This window comes from Ahaetulla prasina, chromosome 1, assembly GCF_028640845.1.
Source record: "Ahaetulla prasina isolate Xishuangbanna chromosome 1, ASM2864084v1, whole genome shotgun sequence".
Classification (NCBI taxonomy): domain Eukaryota; kingdom Metazoa; phylum Chordata; class Lepidosauria; order Squamata; family Colubridae; genus Ahaetulla; species Ahaetulla prasina.
This window is the reverse complement of record NC_080539.1, coordinates 92,611,765-92,628,622: the sequence shown is the minus strand read 5'-3', so window position 1 is coordinate 92,628,622 and position 16,858 is coordinate 92,611,765. Positions and strand designations below refer to the sequence as shown.

The 16,858-nt window shown below is 38.1% G+C and overlaps 1 protein-coding gene across 3 annotated transcripts in view; it reads right to left on the bottom strand.

Moving 5' to 3' along the window:
• Window positions 1-14,468, bottom strand: part of EZR (ezrin) — a 39,209-nt gene extending 24,741 nt beyond the window's left edge. The window contains exons 1-2 of one of the 3 annotated variants that reach the window (XM_058168526.1): window positions 14,223-14,468; window positions 12,673-12,768 (exon numbers count right to left, since the gene is read on the bottom strand). In XM_058168526.1, the coding sequence (XP_058024509.1) occupies window positions 12,673-12,684 (12 nt within the window). In that variant the 5' untranslated portion in view covers window positions 12,685-12,768; window positions 14,223-14,468. Of the gene's footprint in view, window positions 1-12,672; window positions 12,769-13,502; window positions 13,975-14,123; window positions 14,186-14,222 lie in introns of those variants that run through there. The other 2 variants (XM_058168533.1, XM_058168539.1) reach the window with 2 other exon arrangements.
• Window positions 14,469-16,858: the final 2,390 nt, after the last annotated feature.

Sequence of the window (16,858 nt, the reverse complement as noted above, 5' to 3'; positions counted from 1 at the left end):
CATTAGTACAGAATTCCCAACTTTTCTGGCTTTGCATACCAGCGGTGAGAGGAGGGAGAGGGGACAGTTCCGCACAAGTGACTGGCAAGTGTGCACCCAGCTCCATTTGCTCATGGGAAGTGGGGATGTGCATTTGCTTGCCCGCCATTTCTGCAGCCCGGTTGCAAATAGCTCAAGGCCCACTAGTGGGCAAACAGCCCAGAGGTTGGAGATCCCTGCACTAGTACACAAAACAACTATGAAAATATTGTATTGGAGTCTTTGATTTATGACCACATTGATCCTGGGGCTTTGGCTGCACATTGTTGTAGTCATAAGTTTAGTCGCCATGTGACCAGATTCAAGTTTACAATTGTTTTTACAATGTCTATTAAGTGTGTCACCACATTGTTAAGTGAACCACATGGTCATAAATCTGAGTTCAGTTTACCAATCGAAAATGGCAAAAAAGTCACAAATGGGAGCTGGTTGCCAAACATATGAAGTGAGATCATGTGACTGACTGCTGGGGTGGTAAAGCAATGATAACTTCAAAAATGGATGGTAACTAACTTTTTTGAAATCCATTGTAACTTTTAACATTTGTTACGTGACTGGTAAGTCAAAGACTACTTTATTATTATTGCTTTCTTTCTGGATGTTCTGGATGCAACTAACATGTATGCAAGCAGCTATTAACAAAAATGTGGAAGGCACATAATAGCACATTCCAGTTCTGATTTCCTGAAAGCTGACCAACGCCAGTTAAAATTGAGGAAAGCAAATATTATGAATATGAGTATATTCATATTCACATAATGAATATTATCTAATACTGGAGAATGAAAATTGGATAACCACTTCTCTGAAATGGTATGGAGTTTCCTTCTTGAACAGGGGTATTGAACTAGACTAGAAGACCTCCAAGGTCCCTTCCAACTGGTTATTCTGTTCTGAAAATACATGTACGTTACAGTCATTAACACAAAACCATTCCTTTCTCATATTAGCTTCTATTAATAATACAAACTAAATAATTGCTCCATTGCTAATCCACTATTTCTGCCATATTTTTTTTCTTTACTGAAATTATTTTCTTGGAAAAGAAACAAAACATTTGCCACTTAAAACACAAAAGAGTTACAATTTCTTTTCTATGTCTTTTGCTTTATTTCTTTTTCCCTATTCTTTTTCGTGATTCAAAATTCGCACTGGTTTTATTCTATTGAAAACTTATTTAATAAAGATTAGACAAGAAAAAGAAAAGCTATTTGCTGTTTGAAACACAAAAGGTAAACAAATCAAAAACTTTAGTACTAGCACCATGCAAAGCAGTAAACAGAAGGCCATTTGCAATGGCCACTTCTAAGTTATTATGCAAATCTCAGTTTAGCCTATAGCTTAATTATCCCCTCCTGGTCTATATAACCCTATCAATTTTGGGGAGATAAGCTAAGTAGCGTAGATGCTGTTACCTACAAAAATCTTCCTGTTATATGCAACAAAAAGAATTCCCACTCAAGTTTTTATAACACATATTCACTTCTATTATATAAAACATTACACAATTTTAGAGATCTCGTAGTTGCACATAAGATTTCCAGGGATTGTACAGGATTCTGGGGTAACAGATACTTCTGTACTATCCAATCTTACTGCAGATACTATAATGGCTGTAAAGCCGTTTCATTCAACAATGCTTTGAATTCCAAGAATATGAAGAACTGTAGAAAAAAGGGATAAAATGGCCTAGACTAAGTAGACTCTAACGGATCATCTGAACATTGGAGTTAAGTAGCTACGTAAACATTCTGTGCAAATTTTATACTTGACAAGAATGTTCTCTTTATTTTATTTATTTTTATTTATTTATTTATTTTGTCACAACAATATATGTAGGTATCATACAAAAAGATTATATAGTATATAAACATATCTGAGTAAATATAAGGAGGTATAAGCATATATATAGGAAGAAGAAAAGAAAAACAATAGGACAGGAAGGGTAGGCACGTTTGTGCGCTTATGCACGCCCCTTATGGTCCTCTTAGGAATGGGGTGAGGTCAATAGTAGAAAGTTTTTGGATAAAACTTTTCACTGAGAATTTCAACTTTATATATTTTAAGCATCATTAATTGTACTTCTTCTGATCTATTCACAACCTCATGATTTTATATGTTTGATCATATTAAGTAATACAAAATTTTAAAAGGAATTATAAAAAAATAACCTTTCTGCTTGAGTCTATTTTAATAATCTAAATCTTTTAGCTGCAGAAGTGTTGCTTGTATGCTGTGTTCTGTTGTCAGCAGAAAACAAGTGATACGAGTATAAAGTCACAAACTACAGTTTGAACTTTGATCTTTATAGCTTAAAAACCCTGATCTTATTTAGCCCTGGGCAACCAAAGCTGTTTAAACCTTTTACATTTCTTATACACTGCAACTTAAATTATCATAACTAAAATCTAGAAGAGAAAACACTGTCTAGTTTCAAGGCGTATTACTTTAATCTTTTGAAAAAGCAAACAGTCTGAAATGCTAGCACAATAAACAAAAACAAAAAACTGTTAACTATAAGAATTGGACCAAAATATTTCTAAGGCGAGGCAACAGGTTGTGGAAGATGGGCTTAAGGATATATTTAAAACACTACACAATAATGTCCACAACGCAATTAAAGATGTATTTTTATTTCTCTACCTTTAAATTTCTTATTGGGTTTGTGTCTAAAAGAAGCAGCTCACTTTTTTCTGAAAGCTGCTATCAAGCTTTCTACTTCCTCTCAGCAAAGTCTTTATCTGCCTCAATTCATTCCTGCATTTATTATTCCACTTATACTAAGTGGCAGCTGTAGCATTTGTGCCATTTTGAAAAGGACAGGACAGAGGAGTTCTTAAGAGTCTCCCACTTTTTTAATTGTTGTTGACACTGCACTGTTTCAGACAATGAGCTACATCCAACATCGCTTCCTTATGCAAGAATAAATTCTCTTCATTAGTTAATCCTCCAATTTTGGGGGACAAAGTTTGGGTGTATGCTGAACAGTTTTGGAAAGAGGATGGGAGTCTCTTTTGGTTATTGGGCCTTGATTCACAAAGTAGGGCTAAACTTGGGTGCAGCAGGTGGCAGGACTCACCACAGAATATAAGCAATTAAAACAATTGTGGTTGAATTATGCTGCATATATTTACCCTGATTGGGTTATCACTGTCCAATTAGTGTGACAAATGATTCATGTTTCTACTGTTGCAGAGACCCGAAAAGGACAAAGAGAAAGCAGTTGTAGCAAATGTCTTGCGAAGCAGACTGCATTGTTTTAACAGCTGTATGCAAATCGGTACTTAAGTTTGTTTGTTTTTTAATGTTGATGGTACAAAACAGTTGCTCAGCCTTAATAGTTCTAAGTTTCCAAAGCTTACCTATTTGCCTTTGCAGCAAGAAAAGAAGCAATTTCTATATCTACTAAATACTGGAAATAGACCAAAGCAGTTCATTTTTGGGATGACACTCAAAGAAAAACAACAAACTGTCTTTTTATGGATACTTGTTTCCAGAAACATAATTTGTATTATTATACAAGTTAAAGATCATGTTTAAAATATCACATTTTATCCAAAGGTCCCCCTCCCTTCTCTGATCCGAATTCGCAGAATAGAACCTTCTTTGTAAAATCAGCAAAAAGCTCACAGTGAAGTCCAGTTTACTTGTGAACATACTGCAAATAGTATTAATCTTGACATATTGTATTAAAGAAGCCATAGCAATTTGGCTTACACACACACACACAAAATGGTATATAAACCACAATGTCCACATGCTAAATCCAAAGTAAATCAACTGGTTTATTAGCCCAGCAAGAAGCCTAAATACAGGTAGAAGATTAAACATTGATTAAAAAGGTAATTTTAACAAGAAAGGAGGAGATCTGGATGGCCAAGGTTGCATGTTGAGAAGATAGGGTTAAGTATACTAATGAAAATTTTGTTTTAAATCAGGTTTGCTAGAAACGGAATATTTGAGACAATAATGTAGCATCATTTTCAAACACAATTTACATGTTCCAGAACACCTATATTTCTTTTTGGTACCACAACCAACTGTTCAGTTTTTCCTAATCTTTCCACTGGATATATTCTCCTAAGATTTTGCTAATGCTCTGACATATCCTAAAATATAAAATGTTAAGGGAACACAAATAATATAAAGATGTTAACATCAAGTTTTGCTTACTAGCCCAATCACCAGCCCAAATAACTATTGTATTGTTCATTTAGAACAAGGGTGACAAACTCACATCGTCACGTTGTCATGTGATGTATCCTGACTTTTTTCTCCTTTGCTAAACTGAGTGTGGGCGTGGCAAGCATGTGATGCATCCAGCTTATGGGCCGTGAATTTGACATCCCTGCTTTAGAAAGTGCTTAGAATTAAATTCACCTGCATGAATATCAATTGTGAGAAATTTCCTCTCCTCTCCACTCCCTTCCCTGTAAGTCTGGTGATTTTCTTCTACCTATCCCAACAATGCAATTTTAATATTCAGGGGGAAGGTATATCAGGATAGGTTGGAGGCTGATGTTATGATTTATGCACACCAAAAATATGTTTTAAGAAATATGTTGATATTTTTAAATATCACTCAATCTCATTTTAAATATCATTTAAAATCTCATTCAAGAACAATTATTATGATGTGTCAAATGCTAGAGGGCCTGATCGAGAATGAAATCTGGATTTTGCTAGTGGTATGAGAATTTTAAAAATTTGCTCTATTATATTAATTATTAATATTAGATTATTATTATTATTATTATATTAATATTAGATTATTTCAATCTAATGAAATAATTGTTATTATTAATAATTATATGAAGTTTTATATTTTCTGTAGTTTAGCCCTTAGTTCTAGTTAGATTTGCTCAATAATACACTACAAGTTAAGCTGGCCAGCTACTGTTGCAACAGGATTGATTAATAAGCTTTCCTATGCCATTCCAATTTGCTGTTTATTTCAAAGCAATAGTAACTTACATGCACATAAAGATACACATGGCTAATCTATAACAATGCAATCACACTCCAGCACAAGTCCCCAAAACAAAGCAAGAGAAAAAATATGTCTTTTTTACATTCTTATGGAAAAAAAATCCCTTTCCTGTTTCTCTTTTATCTGCAATCCAATGATCAGCCAAGATCTAAGGATATAAATAGGATTGAATGCAAGCCACAATTACATAGAAATGTAGAAAATACCTGTATTATTTTGAATATCATTATTTTGTGTTTCTCAAAGCAACCTAGAACTAAGGAGAAACTTCCTGACAGTTAGAACAATTAATCAGTGGAACAACTTGCCTGCAGAAGTAGTAAATGCTCCAACACTAGAAATTTTTAAGAAAATGTTGGCTAGCCATTTGTCTGAAATGGTGTAGGGTTTCCTGCCTGGGCAGGGGGTTGGACTAGAAGACCTCCAAGGTCCCTTCCAACTCTGTTATTATTATTATTATTATAATGCAAAAACTCAACTTTTATATTCTTTAAATAAAGCTGCTTTCTCTTACATGTATTCCTGATACCAATTGAAACTCAAAAATTTTAAGTAAACAAATGGTCTGTGAAGCATAACTAGCAAAATAATTTCTACAAAACAAGAGATCGCAAACATTCCCTAATTTGCAAAATTCATAAAGAATGCAAATTCGATGTTACAGAAGCTTGGTGGAAACTTCCACCATTCCACTTCTCTGTATAATATTCTACCTTCAGTTCCTAGAAGAAAGACAAGATAATAAAAGAATAGTTTGCAATTCTTGAAAAAAATAGGAAAACCATGTAATGATCATACATAGGTTTAATTTTTTGTCACCAATTAATTACTTTTAAATCTGACTTTTTTTCTAGCTTTATGCTTTAGAATAGGCTTAAGACCAAATTTAAAGCTATTCAATAAGTATTGAATATATCCAATCATTAATGACTAGCACAAGGATGCATTACGAATCTTACCCTTCAGCCTATGGTTTAATATAGCTACATAATAGCAATAGCACTTAGATTTATATACCACTTCACAGTGCTTTACAGCCCTCTAAGCAGTTTATAGAATCAGCCTATTGTCCATCTATTGAACCTATTGTCTGGATCCTCATTTTACCGACCTCGGAAGGATAGAAGGCTGAGTCAACCTTGAGCCGCTCAGAATCAAACTGCTGGCAGTCGCAGAGTCAGCCTGCAATACCGAATTCTAACCACTGCTCATAGGCTCTTAGCATCATAGGATGGCTTTCAGAGCAATTCAGGAAAAAAAAATAAGCTCAAGAATCAATGTTTATTTTTCAGTGAGTTGAGGCCTGCTGCCATGTGTAAGCTACTCTTCAACTTAACAAAAATAGATCAGTGGGATATGTACCCTTTTATTTCAAAGGTTTTCTCTCTTAAGAAAAACAGGTGTCTGTTTCAGACACCTTGCTATGTTAATCTAAGATACCTGTATTCTTTAAAAAGGTAAAGGTTCCCCTTGCAAATATGTGCTAGTTATTCCTGACTCTAGGGGGCAGTGCTCATCTCCATTTCAAAGACACAGAGCCAGTGCTTTCCAAAGACGCCTCCGTGGTCATGTGGCTGGCATGATTAAACACCAAAGGTGCACGGAATGGTTACCTTCCCACTAAAGGTGGTCCCTATTTTTCTACTTGCATATTTTATGTGCTTTCGAACTGCAAGGCTGGCAGAAGCTGAGACAAGTAACAGGAGCTCACCCCGTTATGCAGCACTAGGAATTCGAACCGCTGAATTGGTGACCTTATCAACAAGCTCAGTGTCTTAGCCACTGAGCCACCACATCCCTATCCATATTCTCTAGGGCAATCTAAAAAAACTGCAGGGTGTTTAGGGCAATTTGTAATGGTCAGGTTCATGTACAATAGCAGGTCTAATCCTAGATCACCTAGCTAAGTACTAGATAGGAACCACAGAACTTGAGGAAAAAAATAAATGATCCCCATCTTCTCTCTACTGAAACTAGAAGGTGACTAATATGTTTAAAACAGGGTAATCCCCTTTGATAGTTGTTTTCCTTTTCTAATTATCCTGTCAAAGAATTGCTTAGTAATTACTAGTTAGGTAGAAAGCTGAGCCTGGACAGCACGAAGGTACTCAGCCATGGTTACAAATCTTAGTACTATCCTCACATTCATAATATAAAAATCAGTGCCTCTTGTCTCCTTTTACAATATATTTCAGAACACGTCAGCATTTAGGCTTTCTAGGATTAATTAGCAGCAGAAAGTGGGGGGAGTCTGGAAAAAACTTTTTTCTAAATGTCAGGTGACAAATCTAACTCGGGCACGGTTAAGAACATACTGTAAGCAGCTTTTGTTGATTAGATGAAGGAACTTTTTCCTCAGCCCACAGAACATTCTTGTGTAACTTAGACATAAAGTCCAGGAGGTCATATTGAAACAGAACCCTATCACAGAGCCTGATTAGCAAATTCACTGCACTGCTTTATGCTGCTTGATTGAGAAGTGTAGAAAGCCTCTGATAGTAGAGGAGGGCAATTTCTTTTTATCAGTGCAGACTATCCAGGATCGAGAGGTGAAGGAGCAGTGGAAATATAGGATGGCAGCAGAAAACAGCAAGAGTATACTTAAAGGTACAGCAACTGAACTTGAGAAAGTGCTAATAAATATACTGAATTCAACATTAACTTGAATTATGGCTATAAAAGACATCAAAATAAATTACTCCTAGTTCACGTTTCAGGCTAGGAAAATAACCTCTACTTACTATACTTCAATAAATAATAAGAAAAATGCACCAATTATAAACCTTTCTATAAATTTATTGGAGGGCCGTGGAAGTTTACCTATACACAAGAAAACAAAAACTATACTCTGGATCAGAGCAAAGATCTATCTAATCCAGTAATTTATTTCTTACAAAGAATTCTGACAATGATCAACTAAAGATTTATAAAGAATAGAGAAAGTTAACTATATGTTGTCTTAAGTACTTCTATTTGTCAATCATTCAGCCTTATGAAAAACCTTAAGTAGATTCCAAATGTAGCATTTTGAGAAAACAAACCTCTCTAACCGCTTTATCCACAACATGAATAATTTTAAAGAGCTTTATTTTATGAGCCTTATCACTCCCCCTACCAAATAACATAACATAACATAACATAACATCAGAGTTGGAAGGGACCTTGGAGGCCTTCTAGTCCAACCCCCTGCCCAGGCAGGAAACCCTACACCATCTCAGTCAGATGGTTATCCAACATTTTCTTAAAAATTTCCAGTGTTGGAGCATTCACAACTTCTGAAGGCAAGTCGTTCCACTTATTAATTGTTCTAACTGTCAGGAAATTTCTCCTTAGTTCTAAGTTGCTTCTTTCCTTGAAAGTAAATAAAATCCACGTGTTAAAATTTTCCCATTGTGAAGAATATATGTAGCTCAGTGTTGAGTTCTTGGTATTCTCAAGTTAGTTTCTCTTCCTGCAGCATAGGTCAACATGAGTTCCAATTTTACCTGGAGTGGACTTTCTTCAATTGCTTAATAAATTTGATTTTTCTTTGTAACTTTTATCCAGATGCACAACACAACTCTCAAAGTTAAGGTGCTAACTTGCTAACTATCTATAAAATTTCCTTCTTTTGTGGAAACACAAAAAGCAGCTCTGGTGAAAGCATATTTATCTTCCTTTTTCTCAAGTCATAGCTTTAATTATTACAATCTCCATAGGCATAGCTTACTGAAACTGTGGATCTATGCTAGGGGTCCCCAAATTTGGCAGCTTTAAGACTTGTGGACTTCAACTCCCAGCTATGCTGGCTGGAGAATTCTGGGAGTTAAAGTCCACAAGTCTTAAAGCTGCCAAGTTTGGGGGGCCCTGATCTATGCTGTACCTACAAAAAACCCTATAACAGATATGTTATGAGCTGTAAAGAACTCATAGAATCATTATATCTTCATCCTATTAATTAGCTATTTTATCTTTTAGGTCAAAGAGCTGTATCTTTGCATCCACTTCATGACTGCAAATTTCCTTTAAAAAAGTAGAAATTGCACTAGTAAAATGCTGCTAAGCATCAGACTCTTTTACTGCAACTTTTCCAGTCTTCCAAAGCTTTGGAGTGGGACTGATTTTCTTAACATTACCAAATCTATTTAATATACTGTATTCCAGGCCTGCACATACTATGGCCTTCCTAGCAGCCTTCTGTGGCTCGCTGGTGTTTTTTAAAAACTCCCTGCCACTAAACATTGTTGCTGCCAGAAGAATCTGCTGCCATCTCTTCCCCAAAAGACAAGCTGCTGAGCACCTGCAGTGCCTCCAGGGTTCATTGACTGGGCCACTGAACAGCTGATCAATGCACCAGGTGTTCCTTTGTGGCCCATGATTTTTAAGGTATCAGTCAGGTCCTTTCCCTTCCATGACTTGTGCTGGCCTTTTTGTTTGCTAATACAAATATAGCTAATAGGTTTTCAGTTACATAACTAGTGTGCTTGTCAGAAGTAAACGTTTCATAGTGACTTTTAAAAAGCAACTAATATTCAGGAATAAATCTTGTAACATTGGAACTCCAGTTCTCCTATGGCCTATTCTTTTTTTTTCTTTTCTTTTTAAACTTCCCATTTAACGTGGCCATAGAAAACTGGAGCCTAGGAAGAAGAGAGCGTTCTGTAGATTTGTCACAGAGAGCAATGGTTACAATAATCCCAGCATAGGATAATGAGAACTGCAGTTTGAACAGTACGATATTCGAGCATCTCTCTAAACCAGCTGACTATAATAACAGTAACTATGGACCCCTGGCTCTAGGCCTTGACCCTGTCATTGCAAAAAATGAATATGCATTCTGTGGAAAGTTAATAGAACTTTCCGGCAATCCATTCCGGCAATCCATTTGCGCAATAACAGATCCTTTAGCCTTAACCACACAGACAAATACTGCAATAGCTTCTTGGAAGAAACCTACTTTAGTGAAACTAATGAACTCTGCCATCTTTCTGAATTCCAAGTTCATTATTAAACAGCTTTTTAGATACCAATTTTGCTGGAGAAGCACATTCTTGGCTTCCATGTGACTTGTGGAAAAGTAATTCAGAACAGCAGCCATTCAGGGCAAATGCACAGTCCAAGGTCATAGAGGGAACTACAGCAACAACTCCTGTTAATCTGTGTGTATATAAAAAAAGTTTACAACTTGAACTACAGGATGAGAAATGTGAACAGCCTGCCTTCTGAGGTTTTTTTACAGGTTGTCTTTGACTTGTGATCATTTGAAGTTACGCAGGATCTAACTTGGGGCTACTTATGACCTGGATTTAAAATTCAACAGCTGTCTCCCCAGTGGTCTTAGCATCACAGCCACACTTACGGTCATTTGCAGTGTCGTGCAGTCACATGACCACATTTTACAATCGTTTCTCTGAAAATTAGCAGTTCCATTCTTTTGGGAAAACTCCATAGTGAAGAATTTAACTACTGCAGCATTCTTAATGACCCCAGTGATCATTTTACAATTGCTATCTTAATGTAATGGCCATTACAAAAAGGTCATAAAATTAGGTTGATCGTGTGAGCAACTCATTTTAAGACTCATATGACTTATGACTGCGATGGGCAGGCTCCATTACAATCATAAATTGAGGACTACCTGTAGAGTAGGACTGTTCAAAGCATTCTGCCCTGGAGATCAAACTTCTGAGGAATTTACAGAATGTTCCATATTTGTTCTCGACTATGACAATCCAGCCATTCCTGGGTTAGTCTGGCAACCTTCTGGAAGTTAATCTTTCAGGACAAGAAATGGCTTATAGCGTCTAGACATGGAACAGACTATTTCGCACATATTACTTTCTACTTTTTGCCCATAAAAGCAGTTGGATACAATTTTTAAATAAAAAAATCACAGTTATTAATTGCTTTAAGTTTTCTGACTAGGCTAGAATTCTAAGTGCAGCTATTCAGCAAATCCTATTAAATGAGACAATTTGTAAAAATAAAATAAAATAAAATAGAATGACATTTCATGCAAGAAGAGGTGTTCCAGTACATATTACTGGGCTGAAAAGAAATACTTGAATAGTTGAAGCCTTCATGCTGAATTACTTGATGTCATCTAGGGAGCTCAAGGTAAGTCTTTAAATTTAATTTTGGGGAAAAGGTGGGAGTCCCCCATCAATATTCCCCATTGCCCAAATAAACAGAGAAAAACATGGTCAAAGGCACAAAAGCTCTTCTCTCCTGTCAATCAGTAAAGAACAATAGCTAATGCCACAGATACTTAGGAAAGAGCATGTCAGATACAATTAGTGTAAATTAGTGCAACAGGGTGTTGGAGAAAGCAAGGTCCAGATTTTTTCAGAGGAATCCATTCTTACATAATCAATATCTGCAACCTTGGGTCCAAAGAATAAACAATATAACATCATCAACCCCACCAAAGACAAAGGAAAAAACATTTCAATATATAGAGAAGAATCACAGAAGAAACTGATAAAACACATGAAATGTCTTACAGAATTTCTCAATTTCTTATCTGGAAACAGTGGACTTCCTTCACATCAACTTTTTTTTTAAGGTCCCAACTTTAATTTTCTTAAGACATTTACATTCATATGATGAATTAAAGGAACACAATCTATCTGCAAGCATGCATAAAAGCTATGCAGAATTCAGGATAATTATATGGTATGGTGTCCTTATTTATCTTTACATTTCAACAGACAACAGGAAGCCAATGCAAGTCTAGGACAACAATATATTTTATTATAGTTGCAATAAGCAGTCCATACATGGACTAGGTGGTAATATTCATGTTCTAATAAACTAAAATATTAAAAATGCATATTGGCCAAGTAATAGCATGAAGAAAATTGAGTGGAGAGATAAGGAACATATTCTTCAAGCACAGTCTGCAAAATGGTGCTAACAGTGATACTCAAGGAATTGGAAGTTGAGGGAAAAGATCAATAAGAAAGCTGAAAGTGTGCCACTCCCTTTTACTGTTATCAAAGCACTGGAGCTAGCCCATGTAGGAACTGCTAGTTGTTATTTTCAAAATCCTTAAGAATCTGAAACTGTACCTTTTTTTACCTCCATGTCACTTGTTAGAACCTCAATCAGTTCTTTCCACATTAACAACAACACAAGAGAAATTTAGATCTCATACAACATTAGTGCGGTTAGTTTTGCTTAGGACCATCAAAATCTAGCCAGTCAATATACAAGCACAAAATGTGTCAGATTTATATAAAAAGTGGTTGCATTTTATAGTTTAATCTATTTAGTTTCATATCTATGGATGCCATCCAAATCTTTCTCGCTCTTCCTAGATTTTTTGCTAGGAAAAAAATTTGCAGTTTTTTTCTGATGACAATTTTATACCTGTCAATTCAGGGTTGTTTTATAACATTAAGGTGGTTTACTCCAATTAAAATGGAATAGGTTCCGAATCAGAAGATAAAAACCCACAATTAATAGTATGATTTCATTAAATTTTAATCAAAGACTATAAATTTCTTTGCATTTTTAGATTCAGAAGGCCCCTAAAGAACATCTTACACGTAAGTGCAGATTTATAAATGATAATTTCTATAACTCATACTAAAGGAAACCTTAATGGAATCATAAATCATAAATAATCATAAAACAAAGTAAAGCTCTTTGTTTTTACTTACCGGCTTCGGCATTTTTGGTTCCTGAGGTTTTCCTGTTGATCCAAGACCAAATATTCATACAGCAGTTTATGGATATCCTCTTTGCTTCCAGGAGATCTGGTAGAATGGGTTACAAGGAAGACCAACTCAGACACATGACATAGTTAAGGAGCTTTAGGCAGGTTAAGTAAGCAAAAATGATTCACTCATGACCAATAATTACTTAGTAACACCACCACTTTACAAAGAAACAGAACCAGCAGCCTCACCCAGTAGGAAAAAAAAAAAGAGTCCAATTGTAAGTAGAGAAGGTCATTTTGCCAGCCACACCCATAAGAGCAGCTATAATTTCAAGATTCTTGAGAAAGAGAGAGACTCTCCAGGATGGTATCTAAAGCCAGTATCCCAGCAACAAGAGAATCAACGAAACCCCTCGGAAGGAAAACTTGTGCTAAGCCTCTCAGGCCACCAGTTGATAGCTCGTATTTCTCAAAGTCGGCTCCCTTTAGAAGACAATGGCTGCAATCTGATTAGGACTATTCCGCAATAAGCAAGCTGCAGGCGCCCATTCCACATAGGACACAAACACACGGAGGGGTCGAGCTTAACCCTGGGGAGGGGAGTAGGGGGTGGGAGAGATCGGTAATTGTTCTCTGGTGCCCTTCATGACTACTGTAAACAGGGAAGAAGACATTTTCTGATAATGTAGGTCCAACTGGCAGTCTTTTTCAGCGACTCAATGTTGGGGGGGAGGGAGGAAGCCCCCTTTGTTCAACGTCCCCCCCCCCGTCCCTCCAAGGGCACAAATGGCCTCCTTTTGTACTGGTAGCGCCACCTTCGCGTTCACGTACAGGGAAGTTCAGAATCTCTATTCGTCCGCCCTCCTGCAAGCGCGAAAAGGGGAGATCGATTCTTTTCAGTAGCTCAGTCCTGCCATTTCGGTAACCAGACGAAACGCTCGCCCGTTCAACGTCCCTAAACGCGCTCTCTTTAACCAGCGGACCCGAAGAGGCGCGCAACGCCACCCACGCCGAAGGGCTGGCTGGGTCTTCCTAAACCAAAAGAGGGGCTTTTCGCGTGAGGGGTAAAAAACAAAACAAAAAACCCGTCGTGGAAAAAAAAACCACATTCCAGGTTAGCGGCAATCTTTCGCACCGCTTCCTGGGGTAGAAGTTTCCTTGAACTCCGTGGGACGCGGAGGGAGGGAGGGAGCGAGAGACTTCTCCCTTCCGCAAACCTCCGGGAAGCCGAGCGCGAAGTTTGTCCCAAACTCCGAAGGAGGCTGAGGGAGAAAAAGAAAAGGCGCAAATCCCGCCCCGGGAAAAAAACAACCCCAAATTCCCTGCGAGAGAGAAGCGCAGCGTGGGAATCCCCCTCCGCAGCACCTGTGGCCAAAACCTTGTCCGTCCGCACCCCCTACCACCACCCCCGGAGCTTCTTCCTCTTTTCCCGCCTCCGAGGCGAGAGCTTACCGAAACTGTTTCGGATCCTTCCGGGGGGGGGGGGAAAGCCACCTGTTTCCCGCCAACGCAAGGCAAGCTGCGGAGAGAAGGTTCGCTCGGCGGCCTTACCTCGTCGGCGCGTCCTCTCTCTTCAAGCGGGTGGAGCGGCTTTTGCTGCGGCGCGGTTGCTCCAGCGGCTTTGGCTCTTTCTCTGGGCGTGCCTTTCCCGGGCCCTCCCCAGCTGGCCGCGTCAATATGGCTGACGGCGTCGAGAGGTTGAGCGCGGCCGGTTGCTCGCTTCGCTGCCGAAACCCCTCAAGCCAACGTGCTGGTCAAACCCAGCCGGCAACGTGCAAAAGCTTGCAGCGACCTCCCAGCTGGTTGTCCACCCGAGGAAAGAAGAACCGGAGGAGAAAGATTTAACACGCCCGCAGGGGGTGTGTTAAGCGAGTCCTGTGATTTGCAAAGCGGCCGCACAATTATTTTCAGTCTCTTGTTAAAGAAAGAAAAAGAAGGCCCGTCTGGTGCGTTTTGGCCGTCCGTCCATCCTCACGCACAGTCGCCGGCCGCTTCTGTCCCGACGCAGCCCGAAAAGTTACTTCGCTGTTTGTACCTTATTGAAGGCAGGTGCAGCAGTGATGGTGAAGTAGTGGAAAGGTTTATTGGGGAAACCAGGAACACAAACCAGCTTGAAGTAATAATAGTCTTGGGTACTCAGGAAAGAAATTCATTAGGTTTAGATTGATAAACCTAAACCAGGGGTGTCCAGCCTTGGTCACTTTAGGACGTGCGGATTTCAACTCCCAGAATTCCCCAGCCAAAATTTCTGTGAATTCAAGTCCGCAGGTCTTAAAAGTAGCCAAGGTTGGACACCCCTGACTTAAACCATTATTATCACTGCCACCCCGGTGGGGATGTCCATCTTAATCCACCGATCCTGTTCATTGAGGAAAGAACTTAATGAAACAAGACCAAGCAAATGTAGGCTATAGAAGTCTCCAAACTTCCTGAAGCAGAAAATGGATCACCTGAGAGCAGGAGGTGGCAGTAAAAAAGGAAGTCCAAGCCACAACCCCAGGGAAGCAAAAGATGGAAGAAAAAGTATCATTTCTCTTTCTACCTGGCCCTTATGAATGTGTAATGTAGTCCTGGGCATTTGCACAGCATCACAATGTACAATATAATGATACATACATGGGTAGCAATTTATTAAAACAATAAGTTCCTGATACTACTGAACCCTATCTGGAATTCACTGAAGATTCTCATATTACTTTGACTCGTGGACCAAGATAAAATCTTGACCTGAGCTCTTTGATGGTCCAGTGTGTGTGTGTGTGTGTGTGTGTGTGTTTCAACTCTATGAAGCTGGTACCTTTATTCCTTACCTAATTACAGCTGTAAGATTTCTTCCTGGTCTAGAAATATTCACCTTGTCTAGTATTGCTTAACTTTTTGACATCAGCAGTTTAATCTTCCTAATGCTGTCAGCTATGGGAAAGCTCAATCGGGGCTCTATTTGTCCCAAAACAGTTCTACTGTATTCCTTGGTTCTATGCTTACCCAAAACAGTTACTGAATAAAATAGCTTTGTGGCACTTTAATTCTGGGACAATGTAGTCTCTTCGCTCCAAATAAAATCAGGAAGGGGAGAGAGAGAGAGCTTACCAAAATTTTGGAAGAATCTTTTAATGGTGCAGATGGTGGTCCTAATATTGGTGTGTTGATGTGGATATCTTATTTATGTTCGATGTATAAATAATTAGTGAAGAAACAAAGACAGAGTAAGTAACCCACGACCTAACACAATGTTACTGATCTTCTGAAAATGCTTTACTACATGGGTTGGTTGGATACTTTGACACAGGTTATTCATTAATATATGCTCTCTTTTTCTTTGCTTTATCTAGTGTTCTAGCAGAAGAAATGGACAAATAATTGAAAAGTTCTTTGATACTATATATGTAAAACCCCCAATTGTTGTTTTGCTACATAAATCCAAGTTCCTCAGAAGGGAATGAGCACCAAACTCTTCGAAGCAAGTTTATAATTCCAGTTCTAACTTAATGCATGTTGTGTTATATGCAGCACAGATGTCTACATAGATCATGGCACATATCTGAACTGCATATATTTATATTGCAGGACAGAAGTAGACAACTCATTGGCCAATGAGTACATTTGTTACATCGGTGTCTTCACCAAATGGCTTTCATGGACATGCTACATTTGAACAACAGTTGTGATATGCCAATCATGAAATATCCATTTTATGCAGAATGCTGCAGTTCTCCTCTTATGTTTTCTAATATTATAGGATGTTTACTACTGCCTCATTTTGCCTTTTTATTTGGGGGAGTAGGGTAGGCATGTGTTCATCCTGGCAAACAAAGCACTGAGCTGCAGTGACTTACCATTTTTATTTTAAAATGCTTGTATGGTGGGCCAGAGACATGCAACCAGTGCTAGATGCTTGGGCCTTATTGAATAGCAAGCTGACTTCTCATTTAATTCTTTTTAAAATAACTAAGGAGAAGATTTGTTCACCCACCTGAGAATGTTGCCTGTCCCTATAGTTCATAGTTCATAGTTCATGCTTTTGTAGCTTTTAATTGTATCCATGGTCTCAGGCTGTAAGAAAGGATATTTTTGGGACAGGGCATAAAATACAGTACTTTCAAGAAGCCAATAAGTGTTGAAAAATTTGGAAAAACAAATGGTAAGACCTCTTTCAGCCATGCCGAAAAGAAATCCTGAAAAAGCAG